This window comes from Pteropus medius, unplaced genomic scaffold (assembly GCF_902729225.1).
Source record: "Pteropus medius unplaced genomic scaffold, Ma_sr-lr_union100, whole genome shotgun sequence".
In the NCBI taxonomy this organism is placed as follows: domain Eukaryota; kingdom Metazoa; phylum Chordata; class Mammalia; order Chiroptera; family Pteropodidae; genus Pteropus; species Pteropus medius.
In genome coordinates, this window is record NW_024349797.1 from 23,369,346 (window position 1) to 23,391,721 (window position 22,376).

At 58.3% G+C, this 22,376-nt stretch overlaps 1 protein-coding gene and 1 long non-coding RNA gene across 10 annotated transcripts; both read right to left on the reverse strand.

Annotated features, from left to right (window-relative positions):
* Window positions 1–860: 860 nt before the first annotated feature.
* On the reverse strand, window positions 861–21,814 carry LOC120619734 (uncharacterized). 9 transcript variants are annotated; one of them, XM_039884318.1, is made up of 12 exons: window positions 19,877–21,814; window positions 18,595–18,747; window positions 8,254–8,815; window positions 7,718–7,856; window positions 5,928–6,020; window positions 5,701–5,801; window positions 4,316–4,523; window positions 3,941–4,073; window positions 2,882–3,064; window positions 2,313–2,468; window positions 1,878–2,002; window positions 861–1,338 (listed from the first exon to the last, which is right to left on the reverse strand). In XM_039884318.1, exons 2-9 carry the CDS (start codon window positions 18,671–18,673, stop codon window positions 2,883–2,885), a joined length of 1,497 nt encoding a protein of 498 aa, XP_039740252.1. In that variant the 5' UTR covers window positions 18,674–18,747; window positions 19,877–21,814; the 3' UTR covers window positions 861–1,338; window positions 1,878–2,002; window positions 2,313–2,468; window position 2,882. The 9 variants fall into 9 exon arrangements, with proteins under 9 accessions (XP_039740252.1, XP_039740251.1, XP_039740253.1 ...); XM_039884317.1 differs by having other exon boundaries at window positions 18,884–21,814; XM_039884319.1 differs by having other exon boundaries at window positions 861–1,341; window positions 18,595–21,814.
* On the reverse strand, window positions 11,176–14,791 carry LOC120619740 (uncharacterized). The gene is made up of 2 exons (XR_005657655.1): window positions 13,931–14,791; window positions 11,176–13,212 (listed from the first exon to the last, which is right to left on the reverse strand). It is a non-coding gene; the product is annotated as an uncharacterized LOC120619740 (long non-coding RNA).
* Window positions 21,815–22,376: the final 562 nt, after the last annotated feature.

Consider the following 22,376-nt stretch of genomic DNA (forward strand, 5'->3'; position numbering starts at 1 on the left):
GCGGTCACTGCCTCTGGGTCTCACATCCCCCTCCTCTGGCCTAACGCCCCTGTTCTCTTGGGCTGTCAGGGGACCCCAGAGTCCCTGGGACCTGAGCTCTGAGTTCTCTGAAGCCTGGATGGGAGCCGATCTGGGGGAGGGGCCGGGGGAGGGGCTGCCTCTGGGACACTGGGTCACTGGTGATGGGGGTTGGGGGGGCCTGCATCCCAAAGCCTGGGCTTCGGCGCCCTCTGGTGGGATTTGGGGCACCCTGCAGGCCACTCTTAAAGCACAAGAGACAACTGAATGAATGAATGCTCATGGAGACGAAGGGGACCGTCCTGGGTTTGTCCCCAGGCCAACACTGAAGAGTAAGGGTGACTCTGAAGAAGTCGCTCTCCCCTCTGAGCCTCGATTTCCTCATCTGTAAAAACGACGGCAGTTAGATGTTGTCAGGACGAGGCAGAGCTGATGAGACGGTGCAAGTGACAGCAACCCCAGTCCCTGGGTGTCCCAGAGGGAGAGAAAGACGAAGCGGCCGAGTCCCACAGCCGAGGGTCACGCCGTCCTGCCCAGGCCCCTCCACCCTCTGCCGGCCACTGCCAGGGCAATGTCCCCACAACCAGTATCTTCTGAAACAGCAACGAGAAACATATGGGTGTCATGAGTTTTCGCAAATATCTTTGGCTTACAAAGTAAGTAGCCTGACGACATCCGATCTGTGTGATATGTTGTTTGGTCGAACGCTTATTTTTCACGTAAAAATCATTTTTAACGTTAACAAATTATGGGTTTATCATTCTTTTAAAATAAATTAATATTTCTAAATGCATATCATTTTTATAGATCATAATTTATTTTCAAATCTACTGATTCATATATGATCATTTACTTTATATTTAGTGAATACTAATTTTCAATTTTAATGAATTACTTTGATTTCGACGACTAAATATTGTAAATAAACGAACATCTCAGATTTAATTTCTAATACAGTACCCATCAATAGATAGAACATCTAAGCTACATACAGTTCTTTAGTTCAATAATTAAGAGTAAAAGGATCTTAGACCAAAACATTTGAGAATTGCTGGCCTAGATTACAAGTCCTGCCCCCAGGCCAGTGATACAGTGTCCCCTTAAGGCAACTGGACCCACGCTACATCCCCCAAAGAGCCTCCCCAGTGTCCCCGCCCAGGGTTGGACGCTGTCCTATTGCCTTCCCTGGAGGAGCACGCGGGACCTCGAGCGCTTGGTCACCGTGTCCAGAGCCGGGGGGATCAGCAGAAGCAGCATCAGAGCTTTCTCTTCACCTTAACCTCCACCTTCAACTCCTTGAAGCTGCGTGATCCGTCCCGTCTGCTTGGGAGCAGGAGGAGAGCTTCTGTGAGCCCCGGGTCTGTGCACAGGATGTCCAGGGCAGTGGCTTTCAGGGAAGCTGGGACACGAGGAGGTTCCCTAGTCTGCGTCCCTCTCCCCTCCCAGGGCCCCCAGGCAGCCTACCAGGGAGCCCCAGGAACTGTAGGAAGGGGTCAGGATAGCAGCATTCTAGGGGTCTGCCTCAGAGACTGGCAGCAAGAGGCAGAGAGACCAGACTCCTTGATGGCCCCTTGGCACCCCCCACCCCCTCACAGACGATGCTTTTGCACTGCCTACACTTGCCTCCTGGGCATCCTGGGCAAGTCTCTGCCCCTCTCGGAACTGTCTTCCTATCTGAGAATGGGCACGGAGCCATGTAACTCTTGCCCAGGGTCCCATCCCTGGCAGCCACTGACCCTTCACACCTGGGGATCTGTGGCCTCCGTGAAGCCCTGTCTCCATCCTGGGCCCTGGCAGTGCCCCGCCTCGCAGATCACCTCCCTCCCCCATCTCCCCCGGCCCCTCATGCCACCTCGTACCTCAGAAAACCAGGGAACCTGTCACTGAAGGAAGCCAGCCAGCTGTCCAACACTTGACTTCCCCCGTCCTTGCCAGGGAGGAAGGGCTCCATGATGGGCCCCCGCACTTCGGCCAAGCCAGGCCCCTGAGGGGAGAGCTTCTGGGTCAGCCTCCTCCAGGAGGACACACAGGCCCGGCCGGCATCGCCGGGGAGGGCGGCGGACCCCCACTGTTATCGCCCGAGCTCCCCGAGGCTGTCCTGGCCGGGCCGGCCTGTCCCCCAGCTGTTGACGTCCCTAGCCCCAACTCGGTGTTGCTGTGCACGCCGGTGGCCGCGCCCTGTGTGTTGATTCGAGGCCCACATTGCACCGGGTGAGGGGCCAGAGGGAGGCGGGAGCTGGAAGGGGGAACGGGGCACCCGGTACCCAGACCCACCCGAGGCGTCGGCGGCTCACCCCATGCTCCCTGAAGACGCTGTACAGACTCGAGGTGTCTGTGTCCACCTGATCCCGGAGGTTCCCCCACTTCCTGGGCTTCTGCTTCTGGAGATGGGAGACCAGGGCCTGGACGTACTCCCCAAAGACCGCCATGTACACACTTTCCACAAGGCTCTGCCCCAAAAGACAAGAAGATGGCAAGGCCTGTGTGCAAGGCCTCCCAGGACACGGTCTGACCGGGCTCAGCGGGGACGGGGTGGCAGGTGCTACACAAATCCCCTCGAGCCCGGGCTCGTCAGGACCTGTCCCCACCACCCCGCAGGTCTGACCCTAACCAAGGGGCTTCAGGCGTGGCCTGCCTCAGCTTCTCGGGGTGGCCTCCAGCAAGTGATGCCCAGAGACCACCGGGGACCGGCCAGGGTGACCATGAAGGCCGTTCACCTCGGTCAGTCTCTGGCCCTGGGCCTCCCTGTTGGCAGGACGGTTCCCACACCCTTTTGAGGCCCCGCCCACATTTGGGGAGCATCGGGTCCCAGCGGCCATGCAGAATGACCCCCAGGGACCAGCCAGCCTCCGCTTCCTTCTACCTCAGACATGGGAGCGCAGCTCCGGCGGCCACAGTCCTCCAGGCTCTGCTTCAGGGACCACAAAGCTTGGACCAGGTTCTTGTCCTTCTTTCCGAAGTGATCCCTCAGCAGACTCTGAGGACCGAAGGCTCCACGTCACCGCAGCCTGAGCCCCCCAGGCCGGCTGTGCCCCGCACACACTCCCTGCAAGATAAAGCTGGGCTGGATTAGCAATGTCTGCCACGGCTCCAGGTGAGGCGAGGGCAGTGTTCGGCTGTGCCCTTGCTGTCCTGGGAGGAGATAAGCTCCCCAGATCTTTCTATGCCACACTAAGCCAGGCGCTCGGATCTCCGCAGAAAACCCAGCGGCGGCGGCCTCAGAAGCCGGTCTCCACGGTGGAGACCGGATGGCAGGATGGAGCTGCCGGCAGGGAGGCCCCACCTGCACCAGCCCCTCCCATCTTCCTGCCCAGGAGGCCCCTGTGAGGACAGGGCCATGAATGGGTCCCAGGAGGCCCTGAACCCTGACTCGGACGGGAAACTTCTACCTGTAGGTCCACATCCTGGGAGGACAGCTTGCCCTGGGGTCAGGCCCTGGGCATCTGCCTTGCGAACAGTCACAGCTCAGAGGGAGGCAAAGCGGGGTGGGCACAGAGGCCCTGACACACAGTGGAGGGGGCTTTACCTGCCTGGGGTTACGCAAGGTCGGAGCCAGGATAGGGGAGGGGCGAGGCCCGGGGGAATCAGGGTCGGGCCTCAGCCGGCCTGGTGGGGGGTGGGGGGTTCACAGGCGGAGGGAAGAAGAAGCAGGTCTGGCCCAAGGTGACAGATGGATGCAGATGTGGACCCTGACCCTGTCCAGGGAGGCGCCCTCGGGAGGATGTGGCAGGCTGGAGCCGGGCCTTAGAAGCACAAGGAGGGCAGCAGGGACACCTCCGACGGCTCTGTCACTGGAACTTTGCTGTGCCCCATCCCAGGGAAGGCCCTGTCGGGCTGGACAGGAGCCTGGGACACACGGCAGGGGCCTCCCTCCCAGAAGCAGAAAAGACCCCAGCCAGGATGGTGGGGGCAGAGGCGTCACCTGGCACAATGCTCTCACTCTGGACAGAAGGTGGCACCAGCTGCGGCCCTCGATGACATCGATGGTGTCTTGCACAGCTGGATCCAAGCTGGCCGATGCGATGTACTCCTGGCTCAGCTCCTGCCATGTTTTCCTGTTGGGGACAGCAGAAGGGACCCTCGGGGCCCATGCACAGCCCTGCTGCATGCCCACCCACCCGGGTGCCCCCCCACCCCGTGCACCCCCAGGCAGTTGGGAAACAGACGCCCCGCCCGTTTCTGTTGCTGCTCCTGTCTGTTTTCCAGCTCGCTTTTTTCTGAGTGAAAACCTCTCTCCCTAGAGGCAGCCAGTGTCATTGGCACCTGGTGTTTCCCATGCAAAACTGTGCATGTGTACCTCTGGAAGGGGCCAGTGTCCTTCCCCCTTTTTCATAGATGGCAACGAGTCTCCCGTCCACATGGATCGGCCCCCAAGGTCTGAAGCCCACAGCACAGCCAGGGACACACGGGGGGCACCTGAGATGTAGCAGTTTCCCAGCACGTGCAGCTCGGGGAAAGTCTCAGCACCCACATTCTGGAGGAAGCGAGCGGCCTTGGCCTGGCACCTGCGTGCGAAGGTGGACATGTCCTCCCCATCACGCCCCCTCGCCCTCCAGATGGCTCCCCGTCACAGAATCACACATGTGGGGGACGTAACCGTGATGTCCACAATGCAGCTAGGATTCACTCGAGCTGGCTCCATGCCAGGCGTTGGGGCCGAATATTTCCTAAGGATTTTTTCATCGAATGCTCTCGACAACCCTCTGCGGTAGATGCTTCCAGAAGAGGACAGGTGCGAGTTTTCTGTGGTCCAGAGTCAGGGTTCTGGAGGCTGCATCCCAGAGGCCTGCTCTCCACAGGCTGGAGAATCAGGGTGGGGAGAAGGCCTCTGGCTTGGGCAGGGCAGAGCAGCGCTCCTGCGTCTGGGTAAGGCCTGGGGGTGCCCACACCCTACCTGGGCCATTGTAGCTGCCCCGGTAGCAGAGTAGGAAGAGCACCCACCACTCCCCAAAGGCCTTCGACAGTCTGAGCCCGAGAACACGGATCGGGGTCTCAGACTGGCCACCCAGGGGCATTTTCTTAAACAGAAGTGGCGTCTCCACCCCAATCCGGGCTGGGGCCTCGGCTGCAGGGCTTAAGGGAACACCCAAAAGTTCGATGACCAAACAAACGATATTTTTAAAACTCAAAATCAGTGCAAAAAAAATCTGTGGCGGGAGGGGGGATAGACGGGGAGGGGAAATGTAAATCATTTCTTCCATTAAAATAATTAATTGATTGATTGAAAATAGATAAATTAATTAATTAAAATCTATGATGAGCAGAACACCAAATTGTGAATAAGGGCAGGACGTGGCCCCCACTCTGAGAGTCCCCTGCCTGGCGTCACCCAGTCCCAGCCCCGCGGCAATCCGGAAGCCAAGAGCCCCACGCAGCAGTCAAATGTCGATTCATTAAAATGAAGTAAAATCTAGACTTCGGTCCTCCACGGAGCCAACATAGCAGCCCCGGGCTGGCACCTCACGTCGGACAGCGCTGACCTGCGGCTGCTTCCACCGCCAGGCTGGGAGGTAGAGTGGCCAGGACGGCGGGGACCCGAGGCCAAGCCACCCTGCCCCACATGGGGGACCAACCCAAGGCCCAGTGGCCAGCACGGCTGGGCTCGGTCAGCACTCGGCTTGGGGCCAGTGGTGCCGGCCATCCATGCTTCCCCATGTGTCCAGGGGCCACCTTTCCACTTACCTTGGCAGAAATTTTAAAAACCTTTCCAGAACCATGGCTTGAACCCAGCCGGCGACAGGCGGCCCAACATGTTGGACCGAATTTATGGTTTCTTCCAACAGCTGTCAATCAAAGCAAGTAGACTGTCAGGCCCCCACAGCCCGGTCCTTCCAGGCACCCCCACCCAGGCCAGGCAGGGGAAGGGGCCAGCGCCCTTGGGGTGGGCTCAGAGGTGCCGAGGCACTCACCTGGAAGAGGTCGAGGAGCGTGTGGTAGGGAGACGTGGCCAGATTTCTCCACTCGCAGATCAGGACTTTTTCTAGACACTCCGTCAACACTTCCTGCCGAGAACACAATAAAAGCAACTCGTGTGCCCACGGCGCTCTCTGGGGTGCAGCCAGGTCCAGTCCCTCTATAGCTAAGGCTGGTGCGCCCCCGACTGGGGACAAGTGAGGAGCGAGGGTTGGAGCCAGCCTGGGACCCCTGCCAACCAGCAGCCTGAAACCCCCCTGTCCACAAAAAAACCCCTCCTTTCACGGCCCCCGGCCCTCTGCCCATCCTGGGTGGCCGGGGACCACCTTCCAGGCAGGGCGACTGCTGCCGTCATCACCCGCTCACTCACTGGGGGGCAGTGAGCACCCTCCTCCCCTCGGGCACCAGAGGCTGTGAGGTGATCGTGAGCTGACAGGGGAGGCCAAATGCCCAGAGTGAGCACACAGGCCACAAACCACTGGGACTGACAAGGCCTTGGCCAAGCCTCAAGGGGTCTGCTTGGCCTGTGGGGCCTGGGCTGGGTTGGAGTGTCCAGAGCTCTGGAGACCTGCACCTGGCCGACCCCAAGTGTGAGCCTTCGGGCCCAACCATAGGCGATGACAAGGGCTTCCCGTGACAGGCTCACTGGGAAGCTGCCATCCGCACCCGAGCCTGGTGCGTGGTCCTACGCATGGTCTCGGGGAGTCGCAGGCAAGGCCCGGGCCCCTGCTCTGAGGTCTGCGTTCCTAGCCCACGCACCTCCGTCTGGAGCCTGCTTGCCAGGCCCTTGGCCAAGGACATCTGACTCGGCTGCGACTCAGCCATCAGGGCTTTTCCATCCGCAGCCCCCAAAGCCCCCTCCCCACGCCCATCCATATAACAGTGGGAACCCTCCCCGTGTGTGGGCACCCTGGGCAGTGAGGGTCCCGACTCCACGTTAGCCTCTTGCTGACACCCACCACCCAGGACAATCTGAAAGGCCACACTGCTACTGTCGTTCTGCCTGCTGTCTGAACTGACCACTAGGACACCTGGCCACTCGGCACAGTCCGTGACCATCCGTGAGCAGACGCCAGGCAGCGACAAACCCAGTCTCCAACTCAGCCCAGACTGCGGCCTCTCGGCTTCCAGGAGATCTGTGGGGGACGGAAGGTGCACACCCAGGTGCTCAGAGGTGACAGGGCCCTGAGTTTGGCTAGCACATCTGGTCAGCAGCCAAGGAGAAGGCTAGGGGCATTTATACGCCAGTTTTTGGAAAATTCCATTTAAATTTACACGTTTTCTTTCCCTCAGTGTTGTCGAAAAGCTTGGTTTCTGGGGCTGTGAGCTCAGAAGGGCGGAGGGCTTCCCTGCCCCTCGGACATCTCTCCTGCGGCAGCCATGACTGTTTATGTGTCTGTGCCCAAGGCCAGGCTTGTCACAGGAAGAGCAGTTGTTAAAAATGCTAGCAGCACAAAGCTGCGATGTCCCCGTGAGTCCTAACCGTTTGCCGTGGGCTCGCGGAACGCTCAGCTCTGGGACACCTGACTCCGTTCCCGCTCACCAAGGAGGGGGGTTCCTGGCCTGGTGTCCCCCTCGGCTGCTCTGTGATACACCTCGTGCCTCCACCTGAAGCACCCTGGTACTTCCCGCTGATCGTGGTCAAGGGCAGGGTCAGTGCCCAACCTCAGTCCCAGGAGCGGACCAGGCTCTGGTTCAAGCCCCGACCCCACTCCCGGGCACATTCTGGCTCCTCCCCCAGACGCAGGAACAGGGGCCTCGGTGGCACCCGCTCCTGGCTGTTTACCTGGATCAGCTCTACCAATGTCTTTTGCACTTGGGACATCCAGGTGACAAACACCAGCTGGTTCAGGAGGCAGTCTGCCTCAGGTTCTTGGGAGGGAACAGGTGCGCCCAGAAGCGTCTCGCTGCTGGATCTGAAGGAGCTGTGAGGGGCACAGAGCCATGCTGGTGGGGGCGGCTGGATGTGGAGCACAGCTTGAAGCTAAGGACAGCGACTCCAGGCCCCGGCCCACAGGGCCAGTGACTGCAGGGGACAGCTGGTGTAGACGATTCTGTGTGACACACAGACCTAGATACACAAACTCCCCTGACACACACAAACACACCCGAACATATACACATACTGCAGAACAAGCACATTGACACACGCCCACATACATCCACACTAACACATTGTCCCCAGGGCTGGCTGAGGCCACCCTTCCCTGACACCACTCCCTGCCTGGTGGTCTTTCCAATGGCCTCTGTGTTGACCTCAGCCCTGGGCCCGAGGGCCCTCACCGCAAGGCAGCGGCATCACCCAGCCCCCGGAAGACTCACCCCTGCTGCCCGAACAAGGCGGTCTGGCCCCAGGTGTACAGCATGTCATAGCTCTCCCAATGGTGACAAGAGGACAAGACCTCGGAGAGGCGGCTGAGGAGGACCTCCTGGAAGCACATCTTGTAGACACACCCGAGGTGGGGCCCCAACTGGCCCGCCCCCCGGGGCCCCAGCCCCTGTCCCACAGCCTTGTCCAGCTCCTTCAGGTATAGGTCCAGCTGGTTCCCGGGGGCCCAGGTGGGCACACGGGCCTCAGCGTCAGTCCTCAGCAGCCTCTCCAGCTGACAGCCCCAGGCGGCAACTCCACCATCCCAGAGGGCACCACCCTCCTCTGTGTTCTGCAATGCGTCCCGCGTCCACTCTATGGCGTCCACCACCAACTGGAGCTTCAGCTTCAGCTCTTTGCTGGGCCCGACGTCCCCCAGGGCCTGCTGAACCACCTGCCACATGCTCTGGGCCACAACCTGGTACTGGGAGCCGCAGTCCTGCCCGTCCCGTGCCGACGACGAGATGCTCAGGCAAGCTTCCCTGACCTGCCCCTCCTGGACCAGCTGTAGGAAGCCTGGAAGAGAGAAGGCCAGAGCAGGTGACTCGGAGGGACCAGAAAAACGGGGAGCAGGGGAGGTGGGCAGGGAGCCTGCGCGGGGCTCCCCCGGTGTAATCCTAACTCGCACGGGATGTGCATGGGCCCATCTCTGTAGAGCTCATCCTCTGGGGGAACCAGCAGGATGACAAGACAGCCGGTTAGAAGAGCCTTTGGGAACGGGAGCCCAGGGGGCCGGTGAGGCTCGGAAGCCACGGGTTGCTTGCTGCGGTTGCTGGAGACTGGTGAGCTCTGCGTGGCATCACCTTCGGAGCTGAAAACCCTAGACCTGGCTGAGCCTCTGAGCTCCCGGGGCCCTTCATCAGCCGTGGAGTTACCCCAGCACCCCGAGATCACAGAGGCACGTCCCCACCAGAGGCACAAGGACGGGGTCCAGAGAGTTGGTAGAGAATGTTCTAGCGCAGTTCTTCTCAGCAGGGCCACCTGAGGGCTTGTTCGAGCCCCGGCTGGAATCAGGTTTTCCGACAGGTTCCCAGGGGTGCTGTGGGTGCCCATTCTGGGGCCACACTTGGAAAACCACCACTCCACTACGGTAGCACAGGGCGGCCCACACCCCACCTCCCTCTATAACTAATAGGTAGATCAATAGGTAGTTGTTAGATACATAGAGATAAGGACAGATGATAGGTAAATTGATTGATAACATAGATGGTAGATAAATGACAGGTATAGCAATAGAAGATAGATGACAGATTTTTTATAGCAATAGAAGATAGATGACAGAACCATCCCAGGTGGCATCTGACCCACAGGCAGGGTAGAGGTATAGGCAAAGGTTCGCGGCCTGTCCGTCCTTCTCTCGGGGCACCTAGGGCTCCTTGGGTTCAGCCCCTTCCGCAGACAAAGGCGTCAGCCCAGGCGCGGGCGACAGCTAGAAGCATGTGGCTCTCGGGTCTTCCCTCCAAACGTCCAGAGAGAGACAAGTGCACATCGGTCAGTACGCCCGGCGCGCCGCGGTTGATGGACCAGTGAGCAGAGGGAAGTGTCCCTCTGCCTGGGCCAGTGCCCAGTCAGGCCCAGACAGGGTGGTGGCCTCCTCACGGTCCCCTCATCTCTATCCTCACCTCTTCCCTCTGTCTTGCTGCTGCCATGCCTGTAAGCAGTGACCCCGGCCACCTGCGGGGTTCTCTGACCAGTACCCTGCTGGGGGGGCCGCCACGCCCTCCCCACTCCATTCAAACGCAGCGCTCCTCAGGGGCCTTGACACCTTGTGATGCCGGCCACCCTGGCTGTTCAGGGAGGGCACTTCGCCCAAGCAAGGCCAGTCAAGCCTGGCACCAGGGCTCCCTGACTTGGCCCACAGGATGGCTCTCCAGGGACTGGGCTGTAATCCTCACACAGGTAGCTGGTGGCAGCACATTAGCCAGCACGAGGGGACGGCGTCCAGGCCAGGGGACGTCCCAGTGAGGAAGTCCCGCTCTACAGCTCCTGAGGCTGCTGCACCCCGTCCAGGCCCTGTGCTGGGCTGTCCTCCCCTACACGTCGTCAGTCCCCGTCCTTAAAGCACACATGGCAAAGGCACAGCCCTTGTAAATTCTTGAGCGTGGGTGTTATTCTCTATGCTTTTCTGAATGTCCTTACTTTCTCAGATATTAAAAAAGGAAGTCCATGTCATGAGTTGAACAGCGTCCCACCAAGATTCACGTCCTCCTGGAAACCCTCACAGTGCGCCCTTGCTCAGAAATGGGGTCGTTGCAGGTATGAGTAAAGGTGAGGTCCTTAGGGAGAGAGGGGCCCTTAGCCACTGTGACTGGGGTCCTTACGAGAAGAGGAACAGCGGCCACATGGAGACAGAGGCAGAGAATGGAGTGACGCACCTATAAGCCGAGGGACACCAAGGATCACCGGCCACACCAGGGGCAGGCAGAGGCAGGAAGGACCCTGCCCTGGAGCCTCAGAGGGACCTCAGACCCGCCGACACCCGGATTTCAGACTTCCGGCCTCCAGGACGGTGAGTGAATTCTTGTCTGCAGGTTCGAGCCCCAGCTGGTGGCCTTGTGCTCGCAGCCTGGGACTTGCGCGGGCAGACCGCGTTTCACTGTGCCGGCCACATCACGGCTCTTCACAGACAAGGCAGCTTTTACACATGGATGGTAGGACCAGCCACAGCGAAGGGAACCTGAGCCGCTAAAGACTCAGAGGGTGGTGCGCATTTTTTAGCAACAAAGAATTTTTTAACTAAGGCAGGTACATCGTGTTTTGAAAACACCGCATGGCACAGCACCAGACCACAGCGTAGGGTAACGGAACGGACGGGCCCTGGGAAACCAGGCGACTCGTGTGACTTGCAACACGTGCTTACTGGTGGTCTGAAGCCGACCGGGTGGTACGTCCGAGGTCCGTCCCCAGTGCCTTAAGTTGGGCCAAGTTCAGATTTGTCTTAACAAATGCCGTTCTGTTACTTCCTGTACCCCGTTCCCGGAGGGCCAAGCCCTGGCCTCTTGGAAAGCCCGCTGGCCGTGTCTGTCTCACCTGTTCACCAGGTGAGTCTCAGCTCTGAGCCTGGGCCTTCCTCTGCCCGAGGTCTGACCCTCGTTCTGCCACAGCACCATGCTTTCCAAGCTCACCGGGGCCCTCGCCTGGACACTGTCCCCTCCCGGCCCCACACCACCACCGCCTCTGGCTGTCCCTCTTCCTCCCCTGGAGTCCTGCCCCTGGACGCTCCGGCCCTCAGGCGCTGCTGCCCTCATCGTGGTCCCCGGCCCCAGACTGAGGGGGCAGTGGCCCGGCCGCGGACCTGGCGGGCTCAGCGCACAGCAAGGTACCTGCACACACACCCTGGGATCACCCTTAACACACACCCCTGAGAGGGGGAGACAGGGGGGCACCCCGCCACACCCGGGCCCTTGGAGGACCTACAAGTCAAGGTCAGAGGAGGAGGCCTGGGGACAGCCTGGGCTGACATGCACAGAAGCCCCCCAGGAGATGGGCTGCTACAGGGCCAGTGTCAGGCGTCACTGGGCCGACCGAGAGGGCGGCTGTGAGCGGGGCACGGGGTGGGCCTAACCCACAGGTCCAAGCGAGCTGGGCAGGATGGCCAGGCACACGCTGCCACCCTGTGCAGCTGTGAAGGGGAAGCGTCGCCAGCTACCCTGCCAGGGCCCATGGGTACTGCACCCTGGGCCGGGCCGGGGTCCCTGGATGGGGGAAAAGGGACTGCAGGACTGTGGGGGAGGGGAAAGGGGAGCCGCCACCCGAGGAACAGTGGCCTGATGCCAAGAGCTCCTTGAGCACCTGGGTCACTCTGGCACCTGGCAGGTTTCAAAGGCCTCAGCTTCTCAGAACCAAGGGTCGTAAGAGATGACGGTGGCCTTCCTGCTAGATCCACCCACCCCCAGTAAGCACAGAGGTGCCGGGAGCTGGGCTCGGAGAAAAGATGAAGTGAAGAGGTTTTAAATGTGCCGCATGAGAAAAGGATGACACCCCAAGCTCAGGGACTTGCACCCCATTTCCTAAACACTGCAGGTGTCAGGTAGAGCAGGTGCGATCTGAGGATGCCGTCACCCCAGTGGACTGTGTGAGAGCTGGGAAGGGAAGGGCTCCACTGAGCATCCCTACGGGGCAGCAAGGCAGCCCCGCTGAGCTGCAGAGCCTGGAAGGGGGACGCAGGAGTGGGGTCCAAGGCACCCGAACACTTGGACGTCGGTTCTTACAGACTTCGACTTCTCCCTGGAAATGTCAGTTGGGGAGGGGAGTTAGACTTCAGGCTGGGGCTCGGAGTGCCTTTCCATTGTCAAGGGCAAAGGCGTGTCTTCTCTATTCCTCCTTACCGGTGGCTGGAATGCACATGTGATGACAGGAGCTGGGCAGCCATCCTGGGCCATGAGACGGAAGACCGGTGTGGAGGATGGCGGAGGAGTACAATGCAAAGGCCTGGGTCCCCGGAGCGCCGAGGGGCCCTGGACCATCTGCCCAAATCTTCCACGACAGAAGCAAATTGTATCTTCTTTAAGCTACTCTTTTGTTGGGTCTCTCAGTGAAAACAGCTGAATTTATCTCATATAAAGAATTGGGGAGGGGACAGCATATGGGATGGAAATTATTTTGAAATGAAGCAGGGCAGCCTCCAATAGCATTTAACTATTTTGGGGGGATGGGTAAGAAGGTCCTGTATCCACTCCTCACAGGTAGCTCCTTGTTGGGAATGACTAATTAGATTAGACTCAACCTTAGGCACTGTAGCCCCTGGAGTCTCTGCCAGGCTCCGCCCCCGCCCGACCCCAGGTATCATGGCCCTTCGTCCTAGAGCTGTGCTGTCCACGATGGCAGCCACGAGCCACACGCAGCTACTGAGCACTCGAAATGTCCAAATCGAGCTGTGCCGTCAGTGCGAAACACACACTGGATTTCAAAGACTTAGTAGGGGGAGAAAAAGAATGCAAAATATTTTGGCGATATTAGTATCGATTGATAATTAAAACACTGAAATACTACATTAGCTATATTGGGCTAAATAAAATACGTTGCTAAAATTAATTTCACCTATTGCTGTTAGCATAGTTTACGGTGACTGCTAAAACCTTGAAGTGACCTGTGTGGTTCATGCTCTGTCCCCACTGGGCAGTGCTGTGCCAGAGTATGCTCGCCCCTCTCCCTCTGATGGGGGACTCCTGTTTACTCCACATCACCCCAGCTCTCCTCTGGTAGGAGTCGTGATCCCCCCACCCAGAAACAGAGAAGCCGCACTCACTAAGCCCCCGAGGGACCCGGGCTCCCTAGCTCCATAGAAACACGGCTGTGTTCAGAATACTTCTTATAGAGGGAGTGGGCTGGCCCGGCGGGCAAAGGTCAGACATGAGAGCCCACCACTGTAGCCACACATGCCCAAACGCTTGGGTGATGACAAACTGGCCCAGCTGGCGCCCACCACGCCCTGTGCAGGCCTGTCACACTGTGGACAGCTCAGCCATTCCAGGCCAACTGACCATCTTCCTGTGTCACGGGCCAGAAGCAGCTGTCATGGGAAAGGAAGTAAAATGACCCTGAACAAGTGACCGTGCTGGGAAGGATGGCCCAAAGCCACCAGGCACAGGGCTACGAGGGTTTGGGGACACCCCTCAAATATCCTGTCACCTGTGAATTACTGATAAATGCTGGTCCCTTCTCCTGGGACGATGCCAGGCTCTGTCCAGATGCCAGATATGCGAAGGCAGCTGGTGACGCCCCATCCTCCCCTGATGCTGGGTTCCCTAGAGTAGAAACACACCAGCTCCTCCCAGCAAACTCCCTCCTCTCCCCCCAAACCCACTTTGGACCAGAGCCTTAAGAAACGGAGCAGCCCCAGGCCCGCTGTCCCACTTAAAGCCAGTCAGCGAGCTTCCCCGGGCACAGGCTATGCTGGGCCACAGGGACACGAATGTGGATCAGACACAGACCCCCCCACACACACAGCCCCAATCCCTCCTCAGTCTCCTCTTCTCTCACCCTCGTGGCCTCAAAACCCGGGCCCAACCTGGCACCCAGCTCCGGTTGCCTAGATTTGAACCTTGACCTCCTCGCTTGCTGTGTGCCCCCGGACAAGTGAGTCAACCTCTCTGAGCCTTTGTTTCCTCAGCTTCGGAAGGAGCTTGGCGTGGTACCCCACGGCGAGTGCTCTCACAAGTGAGGTGACTATGGGCTGGTTCATTCTGGGCTGGTCCCAGAATTCATAACGTTTTAAACTCTATTCTCTGAGCCCCAATGGGCTCAGCCCCCCACCCAGCCCCAGCACAGCCTGTTGCATGGTGGATGGTGGTTGTTAACAAGCCAGCCCCCCTCAGCATGTAGGGTCCTCCAGGGCTAGGAAGGAAGCATCTTATGACTCTGCCTGGTCCCCTCCAGCCCTCAGAGTGACGCCACGATAAACAGTGAAGGAAGGAAGGAATAAACGAGCAGAGGGATGAATGAACGGAAGCACAAAGAAACAGGGCGAGGACTTGCTGCCCGCGGCGAAAGGTCGGGCTCGTACCTTTGGAGGCGTTTTGGGGATGAGTAGCCTTTTCGGGTTCTTCGCTCCCGTGGAATCTTCTGTAAACTCTTCTCCGGTGCTCTCTCAGTGTCAAAAGTCGGCCTTGGGGCTGTGTTCAGGCTGCTCTCGAGACTCACTGGACAAAATTTGCAGCTCATCGTCGGCCACATCTTCTTCCAGCCTGGACTTCTTCTTAGGCCAGCACTTTCCGAAGCCGAATCTGAACATCCTTCGCCTCTGCCCCATGCAGCCGCCCGGCCCCGCAGAAGGCTGACACTCAGCCAAACCCAGGCAACAATGCGAAGAAGCTGGACGGCTACCAGAGAAATATGCTCTCGCCGAAGATAAGGAAGTCGACGTTGCTTGGAATTCCCCAGATTTCACTGACCAGAACTTTCCCTCCAAGCAAAGATGGGAATGGCAGGTTGATTATTCAGTCTGTTCCCCTGACATCTCGGGCTGGCCCCATGACGGAGCAGAGGCCATGCAGTTAGTCAGGCCACGCGAAGCCTGCAGACGGTGGGCCACCACCGTCACCACCGCCGCCACCGCCGTTCAACGTGAGAATGAGCTCTTGGTCGGCGTGTTTAAACGTCTATCATTAAAGAAGAAATTACTCAAAGCTGTGATTTCTTTCTATTTTCCTTTAATTATAAAATATACACAACGCAGAATTGACCATCGTGGCCGTTTTTACGTGCACAGTTCAGTGGCAGTAGGGACACTCACTGTTGTCCAGCTGTCACCACCATCATCTCCAGAACTTTTTCCATCTTGCAAAACTAAAACTCTGTCCCCATCAAAGACGAGCTCCCCGCCCCTCCCCCGGCCCCAGGCGCCACCATTACACTGTCGGCCTCTCTGCCCCTGGCGACTGCAGGTACCGCGTACAGAGTGTGTCCTTCTGTGACCTTACACAGCGTGACGCCCTCGACATTCGTTTATGTTGCAGCCGGTGCCAGAGCGTCCTCCCTTTTTCAAGGCTGAGCAGTATTCCATTGTGTGGACGGACCGCACCTCCTTTACCCGTCATCCGCTGATGGACCCCTGGGTTGCTGCCACCCTTCATTTAGCTGCTGTGGCCAGTGCTGCCATGACCGTGTGGAGTGCGCACATCGGTTCGAGTCTCTGCTTTCGACTCTTAGCTCTGGTCTCGTCCTCACGGGCGATGGCGTTGTCACCACTGTGGTTCCGAAAGCTCCACGAGCCCGTCACTTGTCCGCGTGGGACCCCATTTCACAGCAGGAGAGGCTGAAGGGGGAGGCTTCCCAGAGGCGTCCGCCGGACGGTGGCCCCGGCAACACCGCCGAGCTCTGGAGTGGCGTCGGCTCCCGGATGCGCATCCGCGCTTTCCAGCTGTGGTTACTGACGCTGACACTTAGATCCGCCCTCGCCCAGCCTGCCACGCTCACGCACCGCCCAGGGCGCCCCGCGATGCACTCACGGTCGTCTACCTGGACGCCACGCGTGCCGTGAGCTTCCTGTCACTGCTGTAACTAAGGACCACAAACTTAGTGGCCTACACCACACGCGTTTATTATCCTGTGGCGTCAGAGGCCTGGCACGCTCGCCGGGCTGCGCTCCTGCTGGCTCTAGGGGACAGTCCCCTTCCTGCTTCCCTGCCATCAAGACACGTCTGTACTCCTTGGCTCGCGGCCCCCGCCTCTGGCCTTCGGACCCAGCAATAGGCCTGGCGCCCGTCCACTCCGACCTGTACTCAGCCTTCCTCTTCCACTAGTGAGGACCCTGCGGTGGCATCTGGAACGCTAGAAAAGCCAGGCTTAGTTAGCGCCCCTCGTTAAGATCGGCTGATCGCAACCTTAATTCCACCTGTGACCTTAGGGCTCCTCGGCCACGACGCTCATGTTGTCATCGGTCCGGGGTTGGACGCGGGCATCCTGGGGGCAGTCTGTCCAGCACATGCGCCATCAGCTAAAGCCTTTTCCCCTCCTGGGGCAGATTCTGGGGATACTCTCCAATCCCCACGCCATCTCACTCACCCGTCCTCGACCCCTCCCCCACCCGGGGTCCAGCTCTTTCCCTGCCCAGGACGCCACAGCACGACACCACGCACCTCGTCCATTCTTAGGGACACAATTCAGCATTCCAGAACGTTCTTCTATTTCTAGAACTGTGCCCAGGCTCCCTGGGACTGTCACTCTGTGTGTATGAGTCCTGCTCATGGAGGATGAAACACATGTGCATCTACGTTTCACAAAGAGACACAGAGCCCCCAGCCTCGGAGGTTCCGGCATCTCCCCTCACACACAGTGTGACCCGTCGTCCCCCACGTGTTGCGAAACGTGGTTCCCATCTCTTGCTGAGTGTTCTTCCCGGACAATCTCCCTACCCCTCGCGACAACCCTAGAACATAGACACTCATTTACGAATGGGGAAACTGAGGCTGGGCGAGACAACAGATGCCCCTAAGGGCCCACAGCTGGAAGGTGCTGGAACCAGGGCGCGACTCCCCACAAGTGGCTTCCAGGACCACTGCTCCTATGCAGAATGTGGGGAGATGCTCACGGACCCCGACTGTCCCTTTTCCTCATGCAAAGACTTTGGAGCTACGGAGACCAAAGCACGGTGTGTCCAAAATCCAGACCCAACGAGACGCTCCGACAGCCCGGAGGGACACCATAGGGACATGCTTCCCCAGCCAAGTGCCCAGTACGCGTGCTCACGGTGCCCCCAGGGGAGAGGGGCCGACCTTCAGCCTGGTGGGACGACCGGTGAGTGTCAGCATCCCACGAGAGACCGGCGAGTGTGACCAGGACTGGGAATAACGCCCGTCTCTGGTGCACTGCGGTGGCAGGGTCCTGGCATCGTCCCGGGTCTGGCAACCGGGGCGTGCAGGCGCCCCTCGATTCCAGGGTCCCCTGCCTGCAGCACAGGCAAGCAAGTGGCCTTAGACTCCCGTGTCCAGGAGACAAACAAGCATCGGCAGCCCTGACCAGGCCATTGGAGTGGGGCAGGGGCAGGGGGCGGGGGACGTCCGAACAGAGAACAAAAGCCCACCGGCCGGGCTGGGGGCCGACAGCAGAGGCCGCTGTCCTTGAAGGTCCCTACCACAGCACTGCATGCCCGGCTCCTGTGAACTGACCCACAGCAGGCTTAGGCCACTTTGGACAGTGCTGACGGGCCCCAAAGGCAAGCACGGCAGGCTGGACAGACGGCAGCTCAGGGCTGCCCCCCTGAAGGCTTCTGCTTCCTCCAGGAGGAAAGGGTTTTGCTTTCGGATTTCGCCTTCTTCCTGCCATTCTGCAGTTTCTCGGAAAACACATAAAAGTTCTGGCTCACTTCCCTCTGGCAGACGTCTGAGACGACACACGGCCACATCCTCGCCCGGCTTCCAGCCTCGAACACAACTGTCCCTCCGAGGGGACGAAAGCCACCTCTTCCGACTCGTGCCCGTTTGCGTCTGTACTGAGTTCTCACGGCCCAAAACGTTTCCCCTTCCTCTTCTCTAAAACTCTTTGACGACCTCCCCCCCAAAGTTCTCCCTGAACCTCACATTCTCCCAGGTGCCTCTGATCCGAGGCCTCTCACCTGGGCTGCCCCTCCCCAGGCACTCGCTGGGCTGTGCCCTCATGATTATGAAGGGACTTCAAAGTCTCGAATAGCCTTCTGGCCCCTCCCACCTCCCTGCCTCCCGGCTCCCCCTCTGTGCCGCCCACCCCGGCACCCCAGGCCTCAGCCCCGGCTGCATCTGCCCACCCTCCACCCTCACTCTCTCACTCTGGCCCCCAAGACGAGGACAAAGCAGCCTGCTGTGCACCCCATGACCCACCTCTTCCTCCTCTCCGTCCAGCGTCCCTTTCCGAAGGCGGCAGCTGGGCTAGTCTAACCCCAGGTTCCCCAGGTGACATTTTCAATAGACGAAAGGCGACGGTCAACTTAGAAGGTCTTACATCGAGGCGGCTGCGTTGATTTTCTTGTTAGCCTGTGAAGGGTCATATTTCCGTTGGAAAAGTCACTCCTCTGGCCCTGCTACCTGTGGTGGCCAGGTAATGGCAGGAGAGAGCAGCACAGGGCGGGGACAGGGGCGGCCAGGGCAGGAGGAAGTGGAGCACGGTCACCTGGAGGAAGAAGGGACAGGGCGGGGAGCCAGCGGCTGCCCACGGGAGGGTCCTCGGGTCCTGGGAACCTCCTCCCAGCTACTTGTCACTGTCCGCAGCCCTTGGGCTCCGATCTAACCCTGCTTACTTCTGACAAGTGCGGCCTCAGCTGCGCTCCCCAGTGGCTGATTGACCTGGAGCCACACCTGGCTGGCTCGGCTGGGCCTGTCCCAGACGCCTCGGGGCTTTTTCACCCCCTGAGAAGAGGACAGAGCCTGGGGTTGCTGGGAGGGATAAAGGAGGCCATCATAGGCAGGCGAGCCCACCCCCCAGGCCACCCGGTTAGCTCTAAGCATGCTTCCTCAGAGAGCACAGCTGCTGTCGCCACCTAGTGTCCACGGGGGGAACTGTCCGTGGGCATTTGGCCCGTTGTCCTCCACGTAACGCCCAGAGAGAGGAACCCGGGTCCTGCCCTCAGGAGAGAGCGAGACTCTCAGCAACAGGGGAAGTTTTCGGAGTAATATTTCAATAAACATTTGGAGGCTCAGACGTTCTTTCAAGAAAAATCCTCTCTCACACACACACAGAAAGGCAGAGAATGGAACGACGATGGTGACCAAGGCCCCCCAGGGTGACCCTGTCGCCCGACAGCACTGTTAGACACCGTGCGGGTCGCCGGCGTCGAACACCCACGGTCGCCGGGGACTGCGGCTTGCCCTTGTTCACTCAAATCGACAGTGAGAAAAGCATTTCCGGTGTGGCCCAGCTCGTGCCCACTGAAGGATGTGAAGTAACATTGACTCCTGCCGCGTGTGCCTTCCGATGCCTTCTACACTCCCTAAGCTCGCCAGATTCGGCAATGAACTGAATTTTATTTAAGCGGGACTCCCGGTTAGACTTGTGTTCCAGATAAATAACAAAGACCTTTGCTTAGTTCCGTCCATATGCGTGCCGTGTATGGGATAGATTTACACTTAAAAAATTATCTATTCTCTGTCTAACATTCAAACTGACCTGGTGTGCTTTATTTTACCTGGCGACCATAATTTCACTCCATCTTTTAAAAATGCTGGTCTCGATCTCCTGACCCGACGTTACTGCCTGCTAGAGAGTCACAAGCCCCAGTGTGACAGGACTGTGAGCATTTCCTTCCACAGGGGACACCAAAGTGAGGGGACACTCTGTGGAGAAAGTTGGATTCAAACTGGGCAGGCACCACCTGCCAAGAGCCACCCGCCTTTTAGCTTCAGACGGGAGCAGTGCCCTGTCTAGACGCCACCGATGATGCTCAGATCAACCCAAGAGAAATCTCGGTGAGTCTTCAGGTGGCCATGTATGTCCTAAATGAACGCGCTCACTTTCGTATGTCTAAGGACAAAGAGAAAATAGGTTCGCAAACAGTCTGTCAACAGGAAAGACGTCGCTCAGTACTTTGTAACAACTTGGACCGTTGCGTTTTCCTCCAAGGACATATGGCGATATTCTTTCACAATTTTTGACGTTTATGAACAAAATCTGATGCCGCGCCTAAGTGAATAAATGCTGAAGGCAGGTGTGTTCCAAGAGACTGGAAGGAAATACACGATGCGGAATGTTTAAAATCCATTAAATCGATCATTCTGGAATCTCTGTGTTTGTTTTTGTCCTCAGGATATTCCACATATAGCGGCCACAGTGATGCTTCTCCAGCAAAATGCTCATTGGGTCACCCCTCTCTTTAAAGACAAGTGTCTTTAGTGGCTTCTGTGGCTTCCCTCAGCACTCAAAATAAAAGCCGACGTCTGTTTCTCTCTTCTGTAAGTGACAAGGCCGTACACGATCTGGCCCTTTTTGACGTCTCTAAACACAGCTTCAGGGTGACTTTCGTCCAGCGGACTCCTCGCTGTACCTCCACATCGCGGGCACGTTTCTGCCGCAAGGGCTTGCTCCTGCCCCGCACGCGGGCTGGACGGCTCTCCGCATGGACACTCACGCGATAGCTCAGTGACTTGCTGCGGATGGTTATCAGTCGGGAAACACAAACTGCACGGAGTCCTTCAGCAGAGGAGCCCGGGCGTGGGAGCGGCGAGCACAGGAGGAGCCCAGGGTGACGTTACGTGGACACCAGATAGCAAAGGCGGGAGCGGCCAGCGCCTCTACCATGGCAAGAAGCAAGTGGAAGGGCTCGGGGTTATCAGGCCCTGGCAGCCCGGAGGAGTGGCCGGGGGCTGTGGCTCCAACACCCGATGACAGGGCACCGATCATCCGGTGCGGGGACCTCCGCGGCTCTGAGGAGGAGTCCCAGAAAGGTCGATCTCATACCCTCAGAGGAAGGGCCGTTGGCCAGCGGCGCTGATGACTCAGAGGACCCAGCGAGGGGCCTGGAGAGCTGGGACTCGGGACTCTGAGATGTGTGCTCCCGGCAGTCGGAACGAGACTCGTTCTGAGCACGCCGAGAGTGTAAACCAGTCAACTATGACCTCTGGGGTGAACGGGTCATTACTGAAGCGATGCCGACAAGCAGGACAGAAGAGGTTCCTCCCTTCCCCCTCCCGCATTCCGGGCTCCTCCCACCACACTCTGGTGGGAGAGATGGCAAGAAGCCAGCTGACCATGCAGAAGTTTGCAGAGTCCCAACCATTGCTATGCAGAATACTGAGTCAGAATGGCTTCGTTTCTGGGGCCTGTTCCCACAGAGAAAGTCTGCATCGGTAAATCTCAGGCAAGCACCGAAAGATCTAGGTATCCAGTTGCTCCGAAGGTTAACTAGATTTGGAATAAACCCTGATCTAGAAGAATCTAGTAGTGAGGAAACTGAGTAGTGCTGAAGTGTGTTATGGTCTCTCACTATTAACTCTATCGGTCATCCTGGCGGAGCCACGGGGGGCCCAGATATTTGGTCAAACATTATTCTGAGTGTTTCTGTAAGGACACTTTGGGACGAGTTTGATGTTGAAATTGGTAGACTGAGCAAACTGGATGGCCCTTGACCAATCCGTTGTTCTATTCAGGCCTAAACTGAATGGAACAAAAAAGCAAACCCCAGCCCACCCCCTGCCCCCACCAAATAAGAGGGAATTCCTTCTGGCTGAATGCCTTCGAGCTGGGGCGCTGGCTCCCTCTGGCCTACGGATGGAACGGAAGCGTGAGACTAAGTCCAGCCACGCCGTGCTGGCCTGGGCCTCCAGCCGGCGGGAGATGTTGGGGTTTGTCAGCCTTGGTAAACGCGTGAGCCCGTTCTTATCATATGTCTCTCTATATATGTTTTTATAAGTAATAAAGATAAATGAATAAATCAATCATTCTAATGTGTGTTTATAAGTCGAAACATGGAAATATTTTATAATTACGAACAGAGAAAACGGCCATGCTCTCTTCGACAGAATTATGAGTCACAGATTTCAAAAGCTTCTTCCAGATGTTGCACTTTGATAACGTCACTGCACGAAGAAGAACAAGTAGCGATGAACTAGAACCTCGTCAAGGTGTGCTGGAACCTGCCGTCAGCATCCACAAGGTGTGTTCCAGGTTCATG

Excerpts from the sequence above, each read along its gene's own strand:
- LOC120619734 (XM_039884318.1), bottom strand. The coding sequence starts at position 18,673 with ATGTCACCTGGGGAACCTGGGGTTAGACTAGCCCAGCTGCCGCCTTCG. Across the intron at positions 5,802-5,927 it reads CGCTCCTCGACCTCTTCCAG|CTGTTGGAAGAAACCATAAA; the intron begins GTGAGTGCCTCG and ends TTTGATTGACAG. Across the intron at positions 3,065-3,940 it reads GAGTGAGAGCATTGTGCCAG|GGAGTGTGTGCGGGGCACAG; the intron begins GTGACGCCTCTG and ends TTTATCTTGCAG.